At 41.9% G+C, this 25,683-nt stretch overlaps 1 protein-coding gene across 1 annotated transcript; it reads left to right on the top strand.

Annotated features, from left to right (window-relative positions):
* The first annotated feature begins 1,479 nt into the window (after positions 1 to 1,479).
* On the top strand, positions 1,480 to 25,073 carry LOC132994206 (F-box/LRR-repeat protein 7-like). The gene is made up of 4 exons (XM_061064407.1): positions 1,480 to 1,901; positions 6,847 to 6,936; positions 22,284 to 22,901; positions 23,936 to 25,073. Exons 1-4 carry the CDS (start codon positions 1,865 to 1,867, stop codon positions 24,670 to 24,672), a joined length of 1,482 nt encoding a protein of 493 aa, XP_060920390.1. The 5' UTR covers positions 1,480 to 1,864; the 3' UTR covers positions 24,673 to 25,073.
* The last annotated feature ends 610 nt before the right edge of the window (positions 25,074 to 25,683 follow it).

Genomic DNA, 25,683 nt, shown 5'->3' with positions numbered 1-25,683 from the left:
GGCCGCTGTGACGAGGACTACAGACTCTGCACATGGGACAACATAACCGCTAGGCTCCACAGCGACCCAAAGCCAATCTTTTTGTCGCAGAATCCAAAGACATTCAGTTATTTGTGCATATAAACAAAGTTATGAATTAACTATCAGAGGGGAGTGAGGAAAGTAAAAATGATTTACTTTGGGGGCTGAAACTCCATAAGTTTGACTTTTCCCACATATGGCCAATCAAATATTAAAATGGTCAATTAGTTAATTTGTATGATTTCAGCTCTGCCGTTCCCATTGTGATCTCATCAGAGGATATAGCAGGTCAGTATAGACAGAAATACCATGCTTTCATCATCCACAGTCTGTGTGCATTTAGAAAAGAATTTCCACATGAATCCAGATTATTAAGTCACCTGTCAGCAGAGGACAACTGCTTTTAGTCCAGAGCCTTTACTTGTAGGTATCCAATGACCTGTGCGGCGGCTATTCATGGAAACTCTCCGACATGTGCGGTGAAACTATTCTCTGCTTTCAGTATGGAGGCCTCGATCCTCTGAATATTTCAGAGATTATGTGTCCTCGGCTCTGATTGGCTGAGCGTGAACCTATAAAAGTAACACCTGTGATGGCATACTTGAATGTTAAACAAGACCAGGAATGTAAAGTTTGTATTAATCATTTAGTTTTCATTACACAGAGTTCATTGTTTTTTTATAACTCAGATTTATTTTATTTTTATATTTTAAATTATAGCTTTATTTTAAAACAGGTTCCTAAATACCTCATTTCATTTTCATGTAAAAAAAAAAAAAAACAGGCCCTGGAACTACAATAAAACCTCTTTGAATCCTTTTATTTTGAAATTTAACAAAGTTTTCTTCTTCATTTTTGATGTTTAGTTGTTGGTGGAGGCTGATAAGATTTTATTTTTTGTTTGTTTGTTTGTTTGTTTACTTTGTCCTTACATTAATATTATATTAAGCTTTGACTACAAAAGTTTGTTAGTGTAAATGTAAATCTAACCACCAACCTTGCATACTTGCAAATAATGTTACTTTTATTAAGTGCAAACATTAATAGAAATAGCCTATTACGTCACCACAAACAAGTAAACAACACAATACGTAAGAGCTCCAAACAACAAGACATTGTTCATCGATAAAACAAAATGAATTCAACAATTTAACTTGGATTTTCACAGTCTGTGAAGTTATTAACTTAATGTTCCTGTTTCCATTCTGTCACGTTAAAGCTACAGACACATTTTGTTTCAACCAATGACAAAAGGACTCTTATTTCCAAAGCAAACTATAAAGAAGAGGTAACCTTCATGTGCAAAAAGGCTGAAAACAACCTATGCTGTGATTTCAGAGTTACTCGTCACATTTGTCCTGTCTGTAGCTCATCTTTCTTTAAATCTGTCCACTTCTCTGCCTCTCTGGTCTGCGGTCTCTTTAAATCCAGCTCCAGAGGAGGAGAGAGCTGCGCGTCCTCTCTCACTCGTCTGACATTGAGTCCTCACTTCAGCCTCACAAACAGCTGCACTCCGTTCACCAAACTTTTCTCCCAACTCCTCCAATTTGGATAACTTTTTTTTTTTTTTTTTTTTTTTTGAAATGTCTACAACTTTATGAGTTTTTAATCTGTGGATGTTCAGAAATAGGGAAGTCTGCACCGCTGGATTCTCGGTTTTTGCGTAATGCTGAGGCGTCCTCTCTTCAACATCTGGATTAACTATTTGGAGTCAGAGCTAGCGGCCCTGCACAGACCTCTGCCTGTCTAGCCTCTCTTTAGGGAAAGTCTGCCCTTTTTTCTCTCTGGAATTTAACTCTTTTTGATTACACGAGTCTTGTGGATAGATTATGTATTCTTTAAAATGGGTGCGAACAATGGAAAACTGTATGGAAGCGAGGGTAAGTGCTCTCTTTACGACTTTTAAAACACGTTGTATTTGGACCCCACTAAGAGGGAAGTCTTTTTCAATCAAACTAGACTCTACTAAAGTAACTGTGGTGCCTCTATTTAGCGATACGTTTCCCTTATTCTTAATGTAAGTTTCCACGAGTTTGTCTCAACACAAGTGAGCTCTCTTTTTAAATACCACAAAAAACCTTTATCTTTAATTTTGTACACTTAGTTTTCCCTCTCTCTCTTCCTACTTAAACTGATACCAGTCTACGTTCAAAAATCTTCAAATTCAGACGATACGTGTTCACATTTATCTGATAACAACGTTTGACCTTACATATCCAACTTTTTCATGCTTTTTAAAGCTGTGCAGAGTTCATATTCTTCTTCTTCATATGACAGAGAAAGAGACATCTGGTGGCCATATTTAAACCAAATGAACTGTTTCAAACTGAACAAGTTTTAACATTTAATGCTTGTACAGAAAAGCATTAAAAAAGGCACATTTCTAGATTTGTGACCCACATTTTTATCTGAAAATAGTAACTTTTAAAGAGCCTGTTTTTGATTCATTTTACTTTTCATATTCAAATACAGGCAAGTTATAACTTTGTACAGGTATCAGCATTGATTCTTCTGCCGAGGCAGTTAAACAAATGTAGCACTGGAGTCCAAGACAAATGTCATAATTGGTAGAATAAAGTGTGTTGTATCTTATAGTGTCGTATAATGTCTCATGGTATCGTTTCATATCTTATCTTATTGTTTCATGTCATATCGTATCCTGTTGTGTCGTATTGTATCATACAGCATCTTATCGTATCTTGTTTTATACTGTATTGTATGTCAGTGATACAGTCAGTTTAAATTAAAGAAAACCCTACATATCAACAGCTGAGCTAGCAGGGCACAGGGTTCATTAGGTCACTGGTTCTTAACTGGTGGGTCGGGAACCAGAAGTGGGTCTCTGAGCCGTTTCCAGTGGGTCACATACGAGTGCCTGGAAAAAACGTCAATGAAGTGCTTTTTAAAAATGTTGCTTTTGTCCCTTGTCTTTGTTCTGTCACATGTTTCGTACCTTGTGAGGTCCACACTGAACTTTTTCCATTTCAAATCAATCTGATAGGCCTGAAAGAAAATTGATGGCAGATTTTCTTTTTTTTTTTTTTAAAGATCTATCTACTGAAGGTTTGATGGAGGTGGGTCAAAAGGACAGGAGAGTTTGCGGGCACTCACTCGGTCATTCTGATCTTGATAAGAGCCAATTCCAGACATTTTTGTCCACATTCCCTTCCCCTATTGTTGATTATATGTGCAGCATTTTCTGCTTACTGGCCGGAGAACAATTGTTCTTATTTTTAAAAAAACTCAGTCCTAGATGGTTTATTAAAGCAGACACGCCTAAAAGTCAACAAATTCTACAGATATGAAAGAGATCTTTGAGTTTAGTTTGTATATTTGACCTTAAGTTGCTCTCTTGCAGCTGACTGTTATAAGTTGGCACTGGGCGGAGCCAGAGGAACAACATGGAAGAGATTGTAATACAAACATGGTCACTCCGCCAAAGACTTTTATTAGTTTGACGGATAAATAGAATATAAATCAGCAGTATTGGGGACAAAAAGCAATACAACTTAATCAAATACCATGTTGGCTCATTTAGGATGATTGTATTCTATAAGAGGAGAAAACAATCAGAAGTGATGAGGAGCTAATGGTCTTACAGTCTGAGGTATTCACCGTCTGATTTATGTGTCAGATATATTCAGAAAACTATTTCACCCAACTGGAATGCATCTTAAAGCCGGGGAAAAACCAGCAAAATAAGTTTTTTATGTGATGTTATAATAACCTAAATCCCCATCTAAAGACTCCCATACCAAAATATTGATAAAATCTTCGACCGTGGAGTTATAAGCCTGGATTTTCAGCTCGGCAGGGTGGTCAAACTCACCTTTCATTACAGAGTTAGACTTCAATCAGTCAGTTCTAATAATACTTCATAACCTCCCCTGAACCCCTGTCTTCTTCTCCATCTTATCTCCAACACACAGGAGAAAACTTAAAGTCAGTCCCCTCCTGAACACATCCCTGCTGTCTGTGGAGCAGAAATGTTTGTACAAATAACATTCCAGTGTTCCTAAGTCAATAACTACAGCGGACAGAATGAACCTCATGATGTTAGGAATAACAAGTGGATCGGCTCCACCTCAGAGTCCAGACTGTGAAGGTACACGAGCTAGATCCTTAAAATGATTTGACTCCTCCCTGAGCTGCAACCGAGGTCTCTCTTTTACTCTCATGGGAACAGTCAGGTGGGGGAAAACACGGGCGATGGAGATTTATTTTTATTTCTGCATATAAGTCATCATAAGTAATTCACGAGGTTATAATTGTCCTTTTCATTGCACCGTAGAAAAACTTCAGAGGGGTTGACGCTGGACAAGGTTGCAATCCTTTGGTGAAGACGCACAAACACTACAAACTGCAAAGTGCAAACACAGGCTTGTGCTTTTTGCTGATGTCAGAACGCCACATGTTTAGGCGATGCTGTCCGACTCCCGCAATTAAAACGGGGGATCTTTTATGTGTTGAAACATCTCTTTTATGAGTCAGCGGTTTGAGTTCCTGCTCCCTGGTTTGAAGTGCAGGCGTCGGTGGAACCATTTTAGAGTAAGTCTGTAACAAGAGGAGTCAAGTTGATTATTTGTACGTATAATGTAGCAGATGAAAGGAGCATTTAAATGGGAACGCTACAGGTCATCGGAGTACAGGTTTTGCGAGGGGTTTCAAAGCGGTAACCCTATGTACCCCATGTGCAGAGGCTGTGGTCCTCATTGCAGTGGCCGTTGGTTCAAGTCCGGCCAAGGCCCTTTGCTCCAGGTCATCCCCCCCACTCTCTCCCCTCCCAATCTTTCCAGTCTCTCTTCAGCTGTCCGATCTAAAAAAAAAGGCAAAATTTGCCCCAAAAAATATCTTTAAAGGAAGAATATGCGATTTTTCCCATTTAAATGTAGCAGAAATCAAGTATATCCTCTGAAAATAACTCTGAGTCACGACTGTCTACAATGAGAGTGACCACTGAGTCCCACTGTCTGTGATGTTTTCAGAGTTTTCAGAGTCCTATCTTCAGTTTGTTTACATCCGGCTGACTCCTCCCCTCCTGAATAAAAGTTGTTTAATTGAGGGACTAGAGAAAAGAAGAATAACATACTGTACTCACTGCTTAACTGTGTTTCTAGATCACGCTCATTTCAGGTAAATTTACATGCAGTGTGAAGATACGAGCATAATAAAGATCGCTAGCATTAGCATGCTAACACAACAATGCAGCGCGAGTTGTTCTGGTTTCATGCTGGTGCTCAAGGGCGACATCTGCTGGATCAAAAAGTCGCATATTCTTACTTTAAAAAAATAACTGGCGGGAAATTCCATGAATCTCCGATATACATGAACACAATAAGGAACGGGGTCACTAATGGTGGTAATTGAATAATTTCAATGTACAGTCCTGTATCGGGTTTGGACGTTATTTAAAGTTTTAGCATTTCAAAAAAGGACAATATTGCCTTGCCTTTGTGTTTCATTGTTAGTCCTGCAGTTCTTGTGTCCAAAATCTGTTTTCAAGTGTGACTCCACAACTTATTACATACTGGTCCCAACTATGCACCGAGACTCCAACAACACTCAAATAAGACAGGAAGCAGAAGCTTATCTCAAAGTTTCTGCCATTTTTCCTGGAATACACAAAAACAATCGGCCTGCACGGATCCACATGCGTCAGACAAACAGGCCCTGCAGAGTTCCTCATGCTGAGAGACAAAATAATGCTGTAACCAGAGAAATATTACAATAAATCTGCTTGGCTTTCTGCTTTCTGCTTCCATGTATCTTAGATATTAGAGAAGTATTCATCATTAAGATGCTCATGAAACTCTGAGTCATGAAGCTCGGTGAAGCAGATGTGCTCGCTCAGGTGATGTCATCACAACTTGTTGTTCATACACCTACCAGATGAGCTGCAGTAGTTTGAAATATTTCTGAGTTTTTTTGTTGTAGATGTAAACACAATCTCAAATGCTACTCATCAACCTAAGCTTTGAAATTGGACAATCTAAAGAGGGTCAGAGTTGACCCTATAGGTGGTTTCTCACAGGCTGCTTGAGTCAGAGTCTTGTACTTTTGTGTTTACTACGTCTTTCAGGGATCCGTCTTTTCTGTTCAGGAGGTTTGCGTTTGATTTCCATGCGGCTGTGACTGTTTGAGAATACCTCTCCTCCTTGTTGTGCTGGGAAAACGTTGCATTCTTGAGTCTCAGGAAAAAGCCACAGAGCTGCATTTATGATCTGACTGAGGAATGAAACGCCATAAACAAGAACTCCAGGCTGCCTGCGTCACCAGGGCAGTGCAGCCAGTGGAGGCAACAAAAAAAAAAACGCAAGAACATCTCTGTAACCAAAACCTTTATCTAATAATACAAGGATAGGTCATAAAGTAAGAGCTGTAAATTCATGAGTATTTAATAATCATGTGGCAGTTGTACGGACAGTGCGACCTCAGAAGTAATTGCGTTGATTCATTAAAGAGTTTGATTGTTTTTATCGAGTACAGGAGTGATTCCTCACTTGTCTTCTGCGGGGATAAAGCCTGGGCGGGTCTTTATTTGTCCTCCCAGTATAAAAAATGGACAGTTGTGCACACAAACCAGCAGAGGCGTATGATTCTTTCAAATCAAGGCGCATAAACGTCGAGAAAGCACAGACAAATGGGCTTTAGATTTCACACTGCAGACGCCCTTATTTCTTCCAGACAATCTTCCAAGACATTTCTCTCTCACGGAAAGATAGATTGAAAGTTTAGAAGGTAGAAACTACTTTTTTTTTTTTTTTTTTAAACTTCAGTTCGTCCTGATGAAGTTATCTTTCTTCTGTTTTTTTTTCTCCCCTGCAGGTAAAGGGAGCTCAAGCATCTCCTCTGACATAAGTTCGAGCACAGATCACACACCAACCAAAGCTCCAAAGAATGTGGCTACCACCGAAGGTAAGGCATCTGGTGCTCATTAACCAAACTCCCCTCCCCTCGCCTTCTCCTCCTCCTCCTCCTCCTCCTTCTTTTCCCTCCTCATCCACTCTGTTCTGCCTATTTTGGGAGAGAAAACCTGCGTGTTCCTGGGATAACCCCTAAATTGAAAACAAACTCTCGGCTCCCATCAGAACGCAGAAACCAAAGGCATTTCTAAGGCTTTGTTTGAGTAGCAGAAGAAGAAGAAGAAGAAAAAAATAAAGTGCTTCTGGCTTCTCATTGTGGAAGAATGCTTATCTAAACTGTGGTCGTATCAGGCTCAAAGCGCTGCCAGGGAGGGAGGTAGAGTACGTGAGCTCAGGGGAGGAGGGTGAGAGGGATTTAGATGGAGACAGAAGTGTAGGGAGTGAAATCTGGGAGAGAAGATCTTCACCTCCTACCCAGACGCTGTTGTTACTCCATGCCATGAAGCTCTGTGGCTCCCTCTCACCTCCCTCCCTTTCCACCCTGTCAGGAGTTACTACTGTAAATAGTTGACTTTGAAAGCCTCCTTTCATCAGCTGTCTTTCGGGCAGAAAGGTCTGACACATTTGGAACAATCGAACGCTTTTTATCTGAAAAGTTTGCTAAAAAAATCTCCAAAAGGTGAACAAAATCCAGAGAAACAGCGATACTGTCGTAAAAAAAACCTTGAAGTCAAACTTTTCTCCCACCAAAACTCTGTTGTGACATTTGTATATCCATGAAATCATCAAGTCCAAAATGGTCGCAACCAAACAAGTTTTCCAGTTCATTCTTTTATGTTTGTGAAAAAAAAAAGAAACGTGCTGACCGAGCAAAATCTGCCCACAGGGTTAACCCAAATCAGCATCCCTTAACACTTAAGTTTACTTACCAAAAATCATTTGACATCATTTTAAACCAAACAAACCCACCCACACCTCGGCCACCACAATTGCTATGGAGTCATTTCTTTTTTTTAAAGCTGTTCTCATCTTTTAGTCTCTTATTGTGTGTGATTGTTTGGATGTAACTTTATCCCAAAAGTCGTTGCTGCAGTTTACGTACAATTTGGAAGGGTACAAACATTTGTACTTCTTGTAGAAGTCGCTGTGGTGATGTCATCTCCTTTTTAAATTGTGTTTGTAAAACGATGTGGCCACTAGGTGGGCGTGCAACATGCTCAAAGCACAACATTGGTGTATAACAACTAGGGATGTTCCCAGAAGACTCATTTAAGCTGGGAGCTGGGGATTGAACCCTCCTGCAGCCACATGTCCCTTCCGGTTGAGAAATGACCGAGTCTACAAACTCAGCAACAGCCGCCCCTGCAACAGCTGCTTTTTTGGAATCCAAAAGACAAAGAGCATCTGATTAGCTCACAGCATTAGCATTCTTTTTTTAAGTTTGAATATTATGAGAAATACTTAAGCCGCTAAATGCTTTGCTGTGGTTGCTAGCTAGTTGCTAACTTCTCCTATCTACTGTTAGGAGCTTTCAGGCAGCAAGTAATGGGTTCAATCAAGCTTTTTCCACTGATAACATCGAACTAATGTGGCTGGAAGAAGGATTGATAAGAGCTGTGATATTATCGAAATGATAATTACAAAACAATGAGCTGAAAGACGCTAAAGTCCTCTGTATAGCTTAGCTGATTGTCTGTTGCTTTCAAGTAAATCATGGTCATTTCATCAGTTGTTATTGATAAAGTATAGAAAAATGCATTTTTTTAAACATTTTAAAACCAAAAAGTAATGTTTAACAGCTTTTATAGAAACTTTTACACGTCTTTGCCCAGGTTCCTTAGCAGATAGCTTTACAGGTTTTCGGAGCATATCTCACTTTGCATGAAATGTTGAAAAAGTCGGATAGTATAAATTATAAAAACAATCAGATCCAAAAAGCTTTTCAAACTCCCCCCGAAGAATACTTGATAGACTACCTGTCTTGCTGTGGTCTCTCCGAGTCGTCGAGTGACTCACCGTCTGTTTTGCACACTCAAACACTTATATACTCTGAACCCCATGTTCTTCTCATGCATTGTCATCACCAATCTTAAATTTGCTCTGGCATGATGAATGTAGTATTCTTGTGGTTTGGAGCTGCCCACAAGAAAACAGATCCGAGCTCCAGCCTGTGTTTATGGCCGTCAGTCAGCCGAAGATTTCACGGTGTTTCTCGGGAGAGAGAACAAAGAAAAATCAGGGAGGGAACAAAGAACTCCTCACGAGACGTCAGATGCATGTTCGGTTTCATGCGAGATGTGAGTCAATTAGTTTGTTTTAGCGAGGTTAATTCGCTGATTAACCTCGCTAAGTATAGAGCGGGACGTACTGCAATCCCGTGAGTCTGCATTAGGACGAGGCCGTTTGCTCATTCCACTTCCCTGGAAATGCTGACTCACTCGGATGTGTCTGTTAGAAGCCGCAGGAAGTGCAGCCAGACTATTTTTGGAGAATTGATAATCGTCCTGAATGTGTCTGCTTGGAGAACAACCTGTGCATTTAGAAATATATAGACAAGAGTATAGACCGAGTCCAGCAGCTTCCCCACCATAATTTCCCTCCCGTGTTATGTCTGAAATTGTTAGTTTTTTTTCTCCACGCTAAGTGGGAGTAAATTACATGGTCTGGAACCGCCACGGCCACAGTCAAATCCCCCCTCCTTAAAAAGACACATACGCAAATACACACACATGCATACCAGCGTCCACACACACTCGCACAGTGGCAGATCACACGGTCCTTCCCCACCTCGTCCTGTGGTCCACTAAACTAATCAGGAAGCAGTCTGGGCTGTTTCCCCACCACACACTGAGGGGATTCAGGGGGCCTATAAAGTTTCCTGAGGCCACAGTAATGCCACTGTTAAGTAGGTTCGGGTAGTCAGTCACTTAGTTAATTAGTTTTTTTTAGGTTTTAAGTTAGTTCATTTAAGGAGATATCTCTTGGTAATGTCAACACAACACTATATCAATCTTCGAAGTAAACCAAGAAATTGACTTGGTAACACATATTCAGACAGAAACAGTCAACATACATGTTGGAAGTAACCTGTTTTACGGACAATTACAAATAGATTGGTGATGATCAAAAAGCAAAAATGCATGGAGAGCATAATGGACCAAAACAGAGTTAGCTTCTTATCCAGATACAAGAAGCCCAAAAAAAAAAAAGTTTTCAGGTCATGGTAGGAAAATAACATAACTCTTCTCTGATCACTGCTTCGTCTTCTCGTTCTGTCTTTTGAGGGAGGAAGCGCCGGGCCTGCTGTTTTGAATGCCTGTGCCATTTTTTTTTTTTTTCAACAGGGTCACATTTTTCAACTTAGGATTCAAATCAACCTCCGCAAAGTTGTTCAGCTGCATGTTTCCTTGTGATTTTTAATTGTGATGTTAAATAATGAATCCCTAGGTGTGGGGGTGCTTTTAATTATTTTATTCATATATAGGACACTGGATAGAGTCAGAAATCAGGGAGAGAGAGAGTGGGGAATGAAATGTGAGAATGGAGTCATAAGACAGATTCGAAACAGGGAGCCGCCCGCCTGGAGGACCACAACCCTTACACATTGGTACTAACCTGCAGGGCCCCCCTGTTCATTCTCTTTAAGGTTGTATTGGAGAAATTGGTGAAGAGTATCGAGTTAGGAAAGAGTGCAATGGATTCAACGTGTCATTTCTGAGAAATACAATTATTTCCTCCATCAAAACCAAACTTGACCTTCCTCTAAAGCTCTGTGTTAAAGATTCAAACCAGGCTGGATGGAGACCGAACAAACTCTAACCAAAACTGTTTTTGTCCAACAAAAGAATCTCCGCAAATCCTCTCAAAACTTCATGTATTGGCTTGTTTTAACTCAATAAATCATAGTATTGAGTTATTGTCCCGCCCTATTATCAGCACACAAATGGAAAGTAGGCCACAGCCTGTCATGCTTCACCGATCCAGTATGTGTTCCCACAAAATCTGCATTAGGAAGTTACACTCCTTCTCGTCCTGAAAAACAAACCAAGGCGGGTAGTCATCTGGCGAGTTTTGACAACGTGTCTCTGTTTTCATTTATTATTTAGACGGGCTTGTGGTGGATTGACCCAGTTGGGTTGCTTATTAGCTGCAGACTGAACGGCACAGTCCTGGACAGTAAATCCTTCCTGCGGGATGAAACTGAGTATCTCCCAGCAGGGGGTCTCACTGTGACCCTGTCGGGGCCTCAAGGGTTTGCTTTGGCACAGCCGGACTCAGGGTACGGGAGGAATGTGACTGAGACATGGCAGGAGCTAAACTCAACACACATCCACACATTTGCTCTAACTTTAAAAAAAAAACTTTTTAAGACTGTTTGCTCAGCGTTTGTCACTGATGAAACTCAGACTCAGAGAGGTGTTAATAGTGGTAAAGAAGTTGGCTTTATAATGGTATCAGGAGGTAGAGGAGAAACAGGGAATGATGGAAACAATGAACAAACATCCTCTTTGTCTGTAAGGAACCAATGAAACAGAGAAAAGCTGCTTAAAGCTGCCCTAAGGAACTCTCAGTTTGTGTTGATTTTGTCGACCCCTGTGGAGAAAGCTGCACCTCCTCCTTTCTCTAAGTAGTGTTTTTTTTTCAGCCAAAAAAATGTCATCCTGCTTTCTTTTTAGTAACAAGTGAACATAATAAATGTATCCTTCAATTGCATATTTTTTTCACTGACGATTTACCATCAAGAAAACGTATCAAAGGTGAAATGAATGATCCAAAACACTCTTCAGTACAGTTAAACCCGAACCATGTTTCAACCTTGTCCTCCCATGTAACAATGTTGAAAGGGCAGCGGCGTGTCCAGACTTTTTTAACTAGAGGGGGCCCACCTGGGGCGTTGACTCCTGCAGGGGTGGCATGACGTTTGTGGGCACACTGAATTAAAAAAAATGTTACCCTTCCTATCCCCACAAATGATATGTAAGTAACACAGTTTGACAACATGCAAATCTTCTCAGCTTGATTCTTTAGGGACTCAAAAACAAAGATGTACTGTACGTGCAAAGTCAAAATTGTTAGCACACAGTCAATTACATGCAAAGTCATGAACGCAGTCTAACTTGCAAAAAAAACATTTTAGTACATTGCAAGTTAGACAGTGTAAACAAGTTTTTCCTTGTATGGGCAAATATTTGTTTACAACTGTACTACCATTAGCCTGTTAAAAACAGCCAGAATTGTTGATTGGCACGTAAGAGTCGCCTCTGATTATTATCCCAGATTTGGATTTTGGGGTGTCACCTCGGGTGGCCAAAACCAGATTTCAAGGGGGCCCCATGCCACCCCTCTGGACACGCCCCTGCTAAAGCGGCAGGGGTCAGGGAGGGTGACCACGATCAATAATAATCAATAATCAAATATGAAAACAAAGATCTAAATTAGAGCAAAATGGTGGTTTTTAACTCTCTGCACAAAACTCTGCACATTCGCACGGGTGGTTTCAATATGGCTAATAACGAAGTTTGTTTCGACTGGATAATTACGATGTCCCAAACTCTAATTTAATAATACAACAGCAATACACACTGCTAATATAGATCATTCTGATGTCACCTTTGTGCTGTAAGAGCGTTAAGGGTCAGCTGTGCAGTCTAAACAGCCCCTCCACAAATGCCGCTGTCTCCACCGTGTTAATATTTCTTTGCCCTCCCAAAGGCAACAAATTCCTCACACTTCATCTGCAAAGCAACCTCATGTGCTGATGACCCGTTCGCTTGTGTTTACTCAGGCAGATGTATAGTGTTTCCATGTTGATTTTTGCCGTGCCAAAGGCAGAGAGGCTGCGTCGAGATATCTGTGTGTGTGTCATTTCTGTTGGGACATTTACGGCGCTGCAAGAAGATTTAAGTTGTTATCCCCCACTTGTGTTGTAAACCTTACTCATATCATTCATCAGGGGTCATTTCTGCTGTATGTCTTTTAAGCCAACAGACTCTGAGCCCGTGTGACAGAATCTATCTTTGTAAAAACTGAACGCCACATTTGTTCCGCTGCTCTTCATCTTTGAAAGAAGTTCTCTCACAGGTGTGGAGGTTTGCGCCGAAGAAGACGAAGAAGAAGCATCTGTTTTTGGTGGGAAGTGTTTGTCAGGTGATGGAGTTCATTATAGACGATTAGAGGATAGATTGTTCTGTTTTAAGGCCAGAAAAATCCACAGCCTCGAGAAAAAGAAAAATCTGTTCACCATTTGACTTTCACTTTGGACACAAAGTAGCATCCTGCGCTCGTTCCAACACTTTTTCAAGAAGCCTTAAAGCCACCGCAAAGAGAGATATCAGTGCTTTTAAATCTAATCCTCGTTTGGAAACTGTCTACCTAGAATAAATAAAGAACAGAGAGGCAAAGAACGCCAATGCTATTTTCCCCAGATTTTCTCCATCAGCTGTCCCCGCTCCTCCCCCCCCCCCCCCCCCCCCTTCCTCTCCTGCCGAGAGCCAGGAAATCTGAGCGAAAAAGCACAGAACAAGGCGGCGAAAAAAGAAAACAGAAAACAAGTAAAAGCAGTTTAGCGAAGGATGGGGACGAGGGAGGAGGGGAGGGAAAGGAAAGGCAAGTTGAGGGAGCTACGTCTCGTAACTCTTCTCTGATCACTGCTTCGTCTTCTCGTTCTGTCTTTTGAGGGAGGAAGCGCCGGGCCTGCTGTTTTGAATGCCTGTGCCATTTTTTTTTTTTTTTTTCAACAGGGTCACATTTTTCAACTCTACTACAGCAGCGTGTTTGACAGGAGTTGGGAAAGACGCCACCTGGCCTGAAATGCACGCTTTGCTCACTGTATGAATTTGGCTTGCGAGGGATGTTTTTACTGAGATACACCTGGGTCTCGGGGTCTTTTATGTGGCAACATGGCCGCTGTTTTGAACCAGCTGAACTGACACATTGGACTCCCCCTCCCCTCTTTTCACTCTGTGGGGGTTTTTTGTTTTTTTTGTTTCATTACGTAAGCATGGAAGTGTCAGTTGTGGCTGAAGCTGCAATGGTACAAAATGAGGGGAAAATGTAGACAGTGTTCTTGAAGGGGTCCGTGTTGGGTAATCTGAGCCGTTGGGTTTTAAACAACCAGGAGTGACTTTGACTTTGAGGCTACATTTAACACCTGGCTCTTTCACAGAGAGGAAAAAGGTCACATGGACGTCATCTTATGTCAATGAAGAAAACATATAGAAGACCACTAACCTTTTTAAGTACTTAAGTACTTAAAACAGAATTTATAATTTACAATTTGACTTTTTTTTCATTGGATAGGACAGTGGATAGAGTAAGAAATCAGGGAGAGAGAGAGAGTGGTGAATGACGTGGAAAAGGAGCCATAGGCTGGACTCGAACTTGGGCCGCCCACTTGGAGGACTGTAGCCTCGATACTTGGGGTGCAACCTAACAAACAACAAATGAATGGAGGAGACAAGTTAGTTATCCTCAACCACACAAATAAGTTTATTTACACGACACCTATTTAAACCAAATCATACGGAGCATTTGGGAACGGCCTCTCTCCCCGATCTCTTTCTCCAAATCTCTCACCAAGGAGGAAGTGGGGGCCAGCTCTTGTGGATCGAGAAAACCGGGCCCAGGTGTTCTCAATCCAGGATCGCACACAGCCACACCCACTGAAACAGAGGACAGCAAAACAACAAGGAGCCAGCAGGGTCGTCACACTTCACATTTAGCTTACAGCCTTGAGTCGTATCTTCTCTTATAACACTCAGCAATAAAAGCAGTTTAGTCTGTTTCCCCCCAAGTAGTTTCATACTATTTCTTTGAAGTTACCACACCCTACCTTAGTCACTACTAATTATATTTACAGTGGTCTGAAGAGTTTCTCTCTCTCAGGTAATGTTCTTTTACCATTTGAGACAAAACAACCTCTTTTCTTTTTTTTTTTTTAAAGTTAAGTGGAACCTTTTTTTTTTTTCGTCTGTAGGTTGTAACCACAAAATGTTCCCTCTGTTCTGTTTCTTCAACCACATGATCTCATTACATTTGCTCCTCATCACAACCAAATCAACCGTTCAGGCCAGCACTCTCTCTTTTCCATTCCTGCCTGACGTGCAGCTCCTCTTGTGTATGATGTGTGTAGCCAGCGTTACCCTCCCCAGTCATTTCACTCCACTGTCACTCCACACTCCAACCCCTCCCCCCCCCACTTCCCCTACATCCTGCTGCCAAGAAGGATCAACTGTAGAACGGCATTTCAGGCACACTCTGTCGCCCCATCTTTAACATCCTGGTTTAACAACCTGTAAGAAATGACATCATCTTGAATCTCAGTGATTTGCCAAAGGTTGGGAATCGGTTTGCTTGATGCCAAACGGCTCTTGGAGACTGAACTGTCATCTGTGTTCTGGAAGTAGTGATGAATGGACTCACACAATTGCTCACTTTTAGCAGGAGCAGCTTTGAGTAGCGCACGCCTTTAAATTTGGCTTAAAGACATCCGAGCGTCTGCTGTCCTCCTCAGTGGAGGATTTATAATGTGACGAGGGCAGATTGTGGCCGACGTTTGTGTCTTTTGAACCGACGGAGCGGCTTTAAGAGGCTGACAACTCCCTTGAGGAAATCCATCGTGTTTGTGGGGGGGGGGGGGAGACCGTCGTGCTCCCAGGCCGAATCCGTGGGTTGCACAAGTTTCAAAGAAAAAAGGATCTCAAGACTAAGTAAGTGTGAGAGTAACCACGGTCCAGAAGAGGTGGAGCTGTGGGGGTTGTGTGGAGCTAAGGAGCCTGTTTCCTGTCCAAGTGTGCACATTGTAAAGGAACCAGAAGGCCCTATTGTCTTTCAGTTGTCCAGTGACGCAACACCTTCCTGTAGTGAAGGCTCTGCTGATAGCCCAGCCGCCACACTGTACCGTAATATCAACTTCCATGTATTCAATAAAACCCAAGACAGACAGATGTTTCTTATCCCAGGAGTTCTCTCAGTCGGATGTTTCCCTTTAAAAAACTGGAGCACGTAATCGTTTAGTGCTGATAAATCAATTTCTCTTCCAGTCGAATCCAAGCTGCCTGGTTGCTTCTATGAACAGATACTTCTTCTCTTTTTCTTTTTTTTTTTTTTTTTTCACATTTCGCCCATCTTGCATGGATCTGGATTTGATTTCCTTGCTTATGAGTAGAAAATGAGCGCCTGTGATTCCCTCACATGCGCCGCGCTGGCCTGTCGCTGCCTTGGCAGGGAGGAGCACGTCGAGGCTTGCGTAGCAGGAACATGCCGCAGAGCTAATGGCGTTGAGGTAATGGAGCGGTCCGTCCTGCCAGATGCAGCGGTAATAATCCTGCAAGTTCCAGACAGGGTCTTAGCAGAGCTTCGCAGCACTGCAAGGGCCTGAAAAGAATCCCTATAGCTTTGGTTTATGACCGGACTGCGTCTCAGTCAGGATTGACCCTGCCTGTGCACTTGTCTCCGTCTCTGGTAAAGTCTGCAGACGCTTTTGCCAACTTATCTTCCCCTTTTTATTTTTTTTCTTCTCCTCTTCCCCCCCTATTTTCTTTTAAGAGGCCCTCAAATGACTCCCTTGAATCTGTTTCTCTGCGGTTCTTCTTTTCTCAAAGTTCATCAGGTTTTTCGTCATTAAGGCGACATCACTCTGAACTTCCAGCTGCGCCTCTTCATCCCACAGGCATCTTGTCTCTGCAGTGATCACTTCGATTGATTTACACTCGGGTATCAAAGCACAATCCAGATGTGACTCAGAAGTACGGCTAAGTCGTTGTTAATGGGATCCTGCTGCGGCACTGCTGCGGATCAGCGTAGATTTTGGGTATTAGTGGCGAAATGATTTCAGCCAAGTATGCCTTGCTGTGGCTATGCGCACATTCAAAATGCATGAGTTTGTCTTTCATTTTCACCACTGCTCCGTCGTTCTTTGTCCAGGGTAAAGACCAGATGTTCCACTCTTTCTCCTTTGATTTCCAAAACCAAACTGAATCCACCATCTGCACTTACACTGCCTCCAAGAGCAGTTTAACAGCTGCATGGTATTTGTTCTTTTAATGATAGGCTTGCAGCGATTCAGAGATATAAAACACGACACCACTGGTTGACTTAGGTAGATTTCAGCAGTAACAGAGAGTTTAAGAAAGTTTATTCTTTCATACTGCAGGTAAGCCATTATTTGCAACTGTCCACATTTTCAATTAAATCTTGATCTACCCACCATCTTAATCTGGAGTTTCTGTTATATCGGAAGTTCATAATAGGATCATGTTTTGATGACTGACAGTACTTTAATTGATTTGAAGCATTTGGTTGTGAAGATATCGTGGTTTCATCCATATCATATTCTCATGTCTGTTTCTTTAGAGTTGCACATTAAGTCTGTAAAAGAACCAACTCAAGGCCAGAGACTGACATCGAAACCCGGTTCCACAAGGACCTGTTTCTGATTTTTCTTTTTTTTTTAAAACATCAATAACATTTGAGCCTATTGATACTGCTATCCATTTCCTGTGTGTCCTGTAACTTATCCTGTCCTGTCTTACCTTGAGTTGAGTCACATCTTTTAAATAAAAATCATTGATTCTGTAATATATATCAATGTCTTAAAAAAACGTTCAGATTAAACCAAAAGGTCCTTCCTTCGACTTTCGGTTTGAAAAAACTCCATCACCTCTGGCTGCTGCTGCTGCTGCGGGACAGTCAAACCTCCTTCTCCTGATACAAAGCTAATGATACAACGCTTAGAGCAAACGGGGCGAAGTATCCCTTTAAGTGGTGTCTTCACGCAAAAAAATCTGGAAATAACAATGCGGATAATCTGTTTTATATGCATCTGATTTGAGAAACAAATCTAATTTCTCTGCAGTCTGAACAAAGCCAAATGTCAAGATTAGAAAAGAAATTGGAATATTTTGGTATTTAGTCAACATTTACTGGGTTATTGAGTTCATGGTTGATGGTGATTGGGCAAAATGCACGGCCTTACTCGGCCAGAAAACAGAAACACAACACCTAGATGATCTTAAAAGAGACCCAGGTGCTATCTTTTCTAAATTCCTCTCTAACTTTAAAGCTGTCTTCATTTAACTTTTCCCACCAGCTGTTTGGAAGTGTGAGAAGGGAAGTCGATGGGTGTAGTCTAATTAGTAGCACTGTGTTTCTTTTGGCTAAAAGCACCGTTCTGATCAGAGACATATGTAAAATACACCATTTGGAAGTCGCTCCTATAAGCAAGTGGTGAATGACTTTGCCTCCTGTGTGCAGATTCCATCACAGTGGATCAGACTTGGACGGTAAAGAAATGCCTGAATCATGCATTAATATCAATGACTCAAGAAATATGTCCCAGTCATGGCTGCATACTGCTCGGTGGAAAATCTGATCTTCTCTGTAACGTTATGATTCAATCATTGTGTAAATCTTTTAGGAATGATGCCACAGGATTGATACCTGATAAATGAGCTCATGTCATTAGTTTTCTTCTAATTGAATTGAAAAATTGAAAAGGATCGGCTAGAAAAAGCAAACAAAATTCCAATTGTTTGCGAAGCTCGGTTTTTCGACATGTGTGGTTCTCGCCGCCACTGGGTATTAACTCAGGAATCTTGCAATATTTACAGAGTACTTGAATCAACATAAAACTCCCTGCACCGATATGTTCGTGACATATTTGGACAGGTGTGTGAAATTCTAAATAGATGAGGTGTTTAAAATTACCTCAGACATGAAATCCTCTGATTAAGCCATGGGTTTAAATGCCAAGATAAGCTAAATGACCATGAGAAAATAATCCCACACTTTCAATGTTTTGCTAATCATAGACAGACCACCCACTACAATATGATGCATTCAGCCCAAACTTGGGTCAACAGTATTCAATGAAAGCATTAAATCCCAATATATCCTCCAGTAAGCTGAATTAATGAAGTTTGAGGTAGATTTTTTCATCATTCAGCACATTTTTGGACACCAGGAATGTCGATTTGCTTGAATTCATATACGAGTGAGAAGTTTAAGGCACACAAGAGAGAGTTTTAAAGTAGCCGTGAATGGTTTGACATGTTCCCATGATGATAAGTCTGCGGATGTCATCAGAGGTGGATCGAGCCAAAGTCTGGGATACAGATTCAGAAGACAGTCGTAAGGACGCTGTCACTGCCCAGATGTCAGTCCCTGCACACAGATTTACATGACAGGCAGGATGCTGTCCATTTGTCATGGAGATGCTGACATATACTATACAACCAGCTGACAGTCGCTCCTAAAGCATCATCCCACATAACTGGGACTAGAAATGCTCTTCAGTATTATGTTAATACTTAGATTAATGCTGCATAATTATAAAAGATCACTAACTGTACAAGAAGTCCCTCATTATTATTCATGTATGTATAAAAGGAGGATCAGGAACTTTTTAGGAAAGACACTTAAGCCCAGAAAACAAACCCTAAAAGTATCTTTCTACAATTAAAGGTAGGTAAGTAATTGAGTTCACAAAAAAAGTTTTTGTGATTGGGATCACAATAGGAAAAGGGCAATAGGTTGTTTTTTTCCACTAGTTTTTAAATGCTAATGACCGAAAAAATTCAATACATTTTTATTTATGTATAGAGCCAAATCATAACAGAAGTTATCAGAGGTCACTGTACAAAAAGAGCAAGTTTAGGGATGAATACAGTAAGCAGAATAAACGTTGTCGCCCTCACTATTCAGTCCCAGAATTACTTGTCAGGTACACTAATTACTAATATTTTAGTTACAGTAATGTAGGCCCACTATGCTGGCTAAATGTCGTGTCTAAGCTGTAATGCAGCCCCCTGCCACTAGATGGTGCTGTAGCTCTACTGCCTGGATGTAAACCAACACAGTGGATGGATGGCATCACGTAGGAGCAGGGCAGGTTACAACTCAACCAGAGCAATGTGCAACCACATCCAGTGGGCGTGCTATCACTGTTATTGTAGGACTCTGCAACCCAATTTGACATCGTTTACCCGCAGTGTGATGGACTGTTTGAAACAGCGGTTAAATATGCTACAAGCAATATGGTTTAGGACAGTGTTTAGCAATGATCACATGCTCATTTATGACTGTTTTCTTGGTGTTTTCTTACCTTAAGATTTGTTGAGGTGTCTGAAATTAAATTTCCATTTCATTAAAAGAGAAATTGGTCGCTAGTAACATCCCTAGTTAAGACTATACTCTCTAAAATGGATTCTTTTGACCAATATTTAGATAGTGTTCTTCCTTCTTGAACAATTGGCAATTTCAAAGTCCACATTTTTGGATTAGTCTTAACTCAAAAACAGTTTGCACACTCGATGAAGGTTCTTTTTTTTTTATCTTCACATTCCTCTGATCATTTTTTTGAAAGATGATACGTTTCAGGCTCAAAGCTGTTGGTGACATCATACTCGTGACTCCTTAAAATGCTTTTAGTGGTGACTCAATCCAAATTAATTCTTTGAGAATGGACAGGGGTGACGTAGAGACACAGATAGCATCAGAGAAGAGCCCTCAGTGTCCCGATGTGATGGGTCACACTGGGATCATCAATCACGCCCTGTCTTACAAGGTGAAGGGCTCCACTGTCTCACGCCATGTTGATGATATCCAGCCAGCAATTTCTCACAGCTGCATCTTCAGATGTGGCAGCAATCAGTACACATCTGTCTGGAATGCCTCAGTGTTTACACAGTGCTAACTTAACATTGTCGGCTCCAGCACCAAACTCCTCAGCCGGACACTTTAAAGCCTCAGAGTTCATCTGATGAGGAGGCCCTGCGACTGCTCTCTGAAGCCAGGAAGATAAATGTGACACATTTTTTCCCCCCAACATCCTAAAACATGATAACGAGATCCATGGAAACTCCTCTTCATTGATGATAAAACCTGGTGTGGTGATGGAAAAACATCAGGATGAAACCTCCTCTTTGTGACGCATCATCTTTCTTTCTTCTAACTCTCAGAAACATCCAACAAATTTAAGGTGACAGTGTGTTTTTCCCAAAAAAGATACAGTCTAGAGATCTTTAACATAACGTAAAGTTTAGTATGTGGTGGACGAGCCATACAGCAAAAAAATCATCATAGAATAGTAAAAGAAAGCAGCAAAAAAGCATGTTGTTTCCAAAGTGGTATTCCTCCAATGTCTTTGTGTAAACATCCCAAATTTGCTGACATTGTACCACTTCTGATATTATATTCTCACCATATTGTGAGCCACATGTCGGTGTTTTTTTCTGCAATCATCTAAATGTAATCTCTTGTATGTTAATTTTTTCACATGTACTTCATCTGAAGCGTAATCAAAGTCATTTTCAATACTGGTACTTGTATCCACCATCTCTAATGATATCATGTCGCATGTCAGTGTTTGCACTTTAAAACATGGCAAATAAGGTTTCCCTCTAAATACTTCTGCCCCTTTTTAAGAATCTCTCATGTGAGTCACCCAGCTGTCAAAGTGTAATAATAAATCATCTGAGTGCCCCTTTGAGCTGTTTTTTTTTTTTTTTTTTTTTGTCTGGGATGGAAATCTTTCCCTTCCCTACTAACAGAATCACCAATAGCTGTTCGCAGATGATGTTACAGTCATTGAGGGCATGGTTTTTTTTAAAGTTGTCAAAAGTAATTCAGGGAAACGTAGGGAATGAAAAGTGCATGAGTCAGATTAAAGGAAAGAACAGCAGGAAAGGAAATTACTTTTTCATTGCAAATTTATTCCTGGAATGCATTCAACGGCATTGATTGTACTAAAAAAAAAAAAAAAAATTAGGTTTCTTCTGTGGAATTTTGCTTTGATAGCGGTCGTCTCTGCATGGATACAGATGGTTTCCAACAGATTGAAAGATTCTGCAAAAAGGCTGATTCTGAGTCATTGCACTACTTTGAGTTATGAACAAGTTTGAGACCTAAGACTAAAGGCCTTAACATGGTTTAAAATCCACCATCATATTTATGAGACCTTTATTCTTTATTTAAGAGGGGGCATTTTCACAGGCTTTTCCTTTTCATGATCACATGATTAGACTGTTGGTCTAACTTATGAACCAATTTACCTACACTTGTAAAACAAGGACTAGATTAACAAGAAGACTAGAAGCTCTGTGCAAGACTGACAAGACCTCTAATCTGGTCTTCATAAGTCGTGATTTCACAGTTCTTTGCCCGATCCAGGGGAGATAAGCGCAGGTTTAAGTTCGATAAAATTGGTAAATCATTTCAGGCATGTTGTAGGAAGAGAGGTTTGATGGTAACAAAAGATGAGTCGGATTCTTAAGTTTACTAAATCGACTGAAAATGAAAGAATTTTTCAGGACTTATTTTGGTCTTCAGTCAGTTACTCTATCTTTGTCTTTTCTCTCTTTTCGACATATTTGTCCTCATGTTTCTTGTCCTTTTCCTCAGGTTTGGACTCCAGCACACGGACTCTGAGCACCCCCAGCCCCGGTCTTATCCTTCCATCCAAGTCCTCCTCCCTCTCCTCACCCGCCCTCTCCAGCAACGGCCATGAGACCAACTCCTCCTCCTCCTCCTCAGCGCTCGCTGAAACCGTCGCCGTCGTCCACCCTCACCCCGGCACTCACACACGCTCCCGCCAGTCGAAAACCCACCATCTGGCCCCCATCGACCTCCTCCCCGACCACGCCCTCCTGCAGATCTTCTCCCATCTCCCCACCAATCAGCTTTGCCGCTGCGCCCGCGTTTGTCGCCGCTGGTACAACCTGACGTGGGACCCGAGGTTGTGGGGCACCGTGCGGCTCACGGGAGAGCTGCTTCACGCCGACCGTGCCATCAGGGTGCTGACCCACCGGCTGTGCCAGGACACCCCGAACGTGTGCCTGACCCTGGAGACGGTGGTGGTGAACGGGTGCAAGAGGCTCACTGACCGCGGGCTGCATGTGGTGGCTCAGTGCTGCCCGGAGCTGCGACGCCTGGAGGTTTCTGGATGTTATAACATCTCTAACGACGCTGTGTTCGAGGTGGTGTCCCGCTGCCCCAGCCTGGAACACCTGAACCTCTCAGGTAATAAAACACACACAATCTTTTTGAAAAACTCAAAGCAAACTTGTCTTAATTGGTAGCCTCACTCAGTTTTGCAAAGAAGTGTCTACTCTGGATCAACCTCAGTCTTTTCTACTTAAGCTGGTAAAATCATTAGAGGAGCGGGAGAAGCTCTGCCAAGAGAGAGAAAGAGAAAGAGAGAAAAATACTTACCTCGATGTGAGTAAGCAGAGCAGTCTGCTGCTGTCATTAAGGAAGTGACACAAATAACATTGACTTGGACAGGAGTCCAGTGGCAGAGCAACATCTGTATCATTAGCACCTGGAAGCCATGGCCTTTTTGGTTACAAAAAAAATAGACTTGTGGTTTGTATTCGAAAGGCAGAAAATCAGATATATAAATGTAACTGGTAAAGACATAAGTCGTTGAATTTTCTTTTTAACCCCCTTAAATGGGCCCCATATTAGTACCTTTTGGGAATTGTATGTAGGCTACTTAAACATTATCGTTGTCAAATACTGCAAGCTTGACTTTGGCGCCCTCATGTGTCAGTTCATATAATTGAGATAATTCCACAAAAAACAAAATTGTCTTGAAACGCCCCCCCCCCTCCATATGCTTTTAATTAAAGTGATGATGGGGAGCAACATGCTTTGTCCATGCTCAACAAACCTTTTTTTTTCTATCTGAGGATAATGTAGCACCTTAGCGGTCTGACTTACACGAATGTGTTTTATGTGTGTTGCAGACTTTTAGTTGGAGATTTCCTCAGGCAGTGTTTCTTTGCTGAGTTGTGGTGCAGTGACATTAATCAAAAGAGGACATTCTGCACATATTACATCTAACTCAAACTGCTGTGCTTCACAGTGGAGATATTATAAACTGATTATTTAGAATTCAGACAGGACATAGCTTTCTGAATGGTCAGTGTGATAAATGTGAAGCAGCTGTGTCTTCCAACTTTTTTTTTGACAGAACCGAAAAACTGTTGACTTGTCTACTCTGAACAAATGACGAGTTTGAGCTGACAACCTCTGCCTCCTCTTCCTTCCAGGCTGCTCCAAGGTCACATGTATCAGCCTCACCCAGGAGGCCTCGCTCCAGCTGTCGCCTCTCCACGGCCAGCAGATCTCCATCCACTTCCTGGACATGACCGATTGTTTCTCCCTCGAGGACGAGGGCTTGCGAACCATCGCCTCCCACTGCCCCCGACTGACACATCTGTATCTGAGGCGCTGCACCAGACTGACGGATGAGGCCCTGCGCCACCTGGCCCTCCACTGCCCGTCTATAAGGGAGCTTAGCCTCAGTGACTGCCGCTTGGTTGGCGATTTTGGCCTGAGAGAGGTCGCACGTTTGGAAGGCTGCCTGCGCTACTTAAGTGTGGCCCACTGCACCCGCATCACGGATGTGGGCATGCGCTATGTGGCTCGTTACTGCCCGAGACTGCGCTACTTAAACGCTCGGGGTTGTGAGGGGCTGACAGACCACGGCTTGAGCCACTTAGCAAGGAGCTGCCCTAAACTCAAGTCCCTGGACGTGGGTAAGTGCCCGCTCGTTTCCGACAGCGGGCTGGAGCAGCTAGCCATGTACTGCCAAGGCCTGAGGCGAGTGAGTCTCAGGGCCTGCGAGAGCGTCACGGGCAGAGGACTCAAAGCTCTGGCTGCAAACTGCTGCGAGCTGCAGCTTCTCAACGTGCAGGACTGCGACGTGTCGCCGGAGGCTCTGCGGTTTGTCAGACGCCACTGTCGACGCTGCGTCATCGAGCACACGAACCCGGCCTTCTACTGAGGCGAGGACTTTTCTTGACTGGTCTTTTGCCCGAGTGGATGTTGTAATATATTCCTGCTATGGAGTTGGCAGAGTTCAGCGGCTGATGCGTCAGAACTGGTTTTTAAAAAACTGGTGTGCAATACTGACCAGAATTTGTCTCTGTAAATCCGCTTGGTGGTTGTAGACGCTGCCCTTTGAAAAGACTTCCATAGAATGTATTTAACATATTTATCTGTTTAAAAAAAAAAAAAAAAAAAAAAAAGGCAGAGAAGCGCAGTATTTTACCTTTTTTTTTTTTTTCAACACCACCATTTACAATGTAACAACTTGCTACAGCACTGAGCACTGGGTACAGTTTGTCACCATTTAAGAGCGTTATAAATAAATGTTATTGTCAATGTCATCACCTTAAACCTTCATCATTAACTTACACTACTACATCTATTTATAAACAGCAAGTATGTTCAGACTAAACCACTAAGAATGTAGCAACAAGGCAGCAAACCAAAGCAGATCTCAGATCAAGTATTCTGTTTCACTTTTCCGATGTTGTGTCCATATGCACTTTACGCAACTGTGCCGACAATCACTCGCAACTGAGCTCAAAGTGTCCTCACAATGACAGCTGAATTCGCTGTAACATTTAGTAACTATTCGTTCCGAGCCTGCCAAAATCGAAACAGCATTTTTTTTTTTGGATCATTGGTGAAAATAAACGAGAACACATTGCTGCTATAACTGTGCCAATAAAAATCCTTCAAAATCTGCCTCTGTATTTGTCAATGTTTTATTTAATCCCTCATTACAGTCTGGAAGGAGCTATGATGCGTCTTGTTTGTAACTATGAGGTAAACCATATATGGGTTATTAAGTGTCCAAAGGGCAGTGTATGGTAAAAGGGCGTGGTCAGGTCACCTCGACATATTTACATCGACTCTGCACTTTGATTACTGGGACATGGTTGTGGGATTTCCAGCAAGACATTACATCTGCTGTTTACGAGTAAAGTTTTACTACTTGTGAACGCGA

The sequence above is a fragment of the Labrus mixtus genome, chromosome 19 (genome assembly GCF_963584025.1).
Source record: "Labrus mixtus chromosome 19, fLabMix1.1, whole genome shotgun sequence".
Taxonomy (NCBI): Eukaryota; Metazoa; Chordata; class Actinopteri; order Labriformes; family Labridae; genus Labrus; species Labrus mixtus.
The sequence above is the reverse complement of the archived record's forward strand: the minus strand, read 5'-3'. Positions and strand labels throughout refer to the sequence as shown.

Bases quoted from the DNA above. Each gene is read 5' to 3' on its own strand.
- LOC132994206 (XM_061064407.1), top strand. From the start codon at position 1,865: ATGGGTGCGAACAATGGAAAACTGTATGGAAGCGAGG. The intron at 1,902-6,846 runs GTAAGTGCTCTC...TCTCCCCTGCAG, and splicing joins AAAACTGTATGGAAGCGAGG to GTAAAGGGAGCTCAAGCATC. The intron at 6,937-22,283 runs GTAAGGCATCTG...CCTTTTCCTCAG, and splicing joins GAATGTGGCTACCACCGAAG to GTTTGGACTCCAGCACACGG.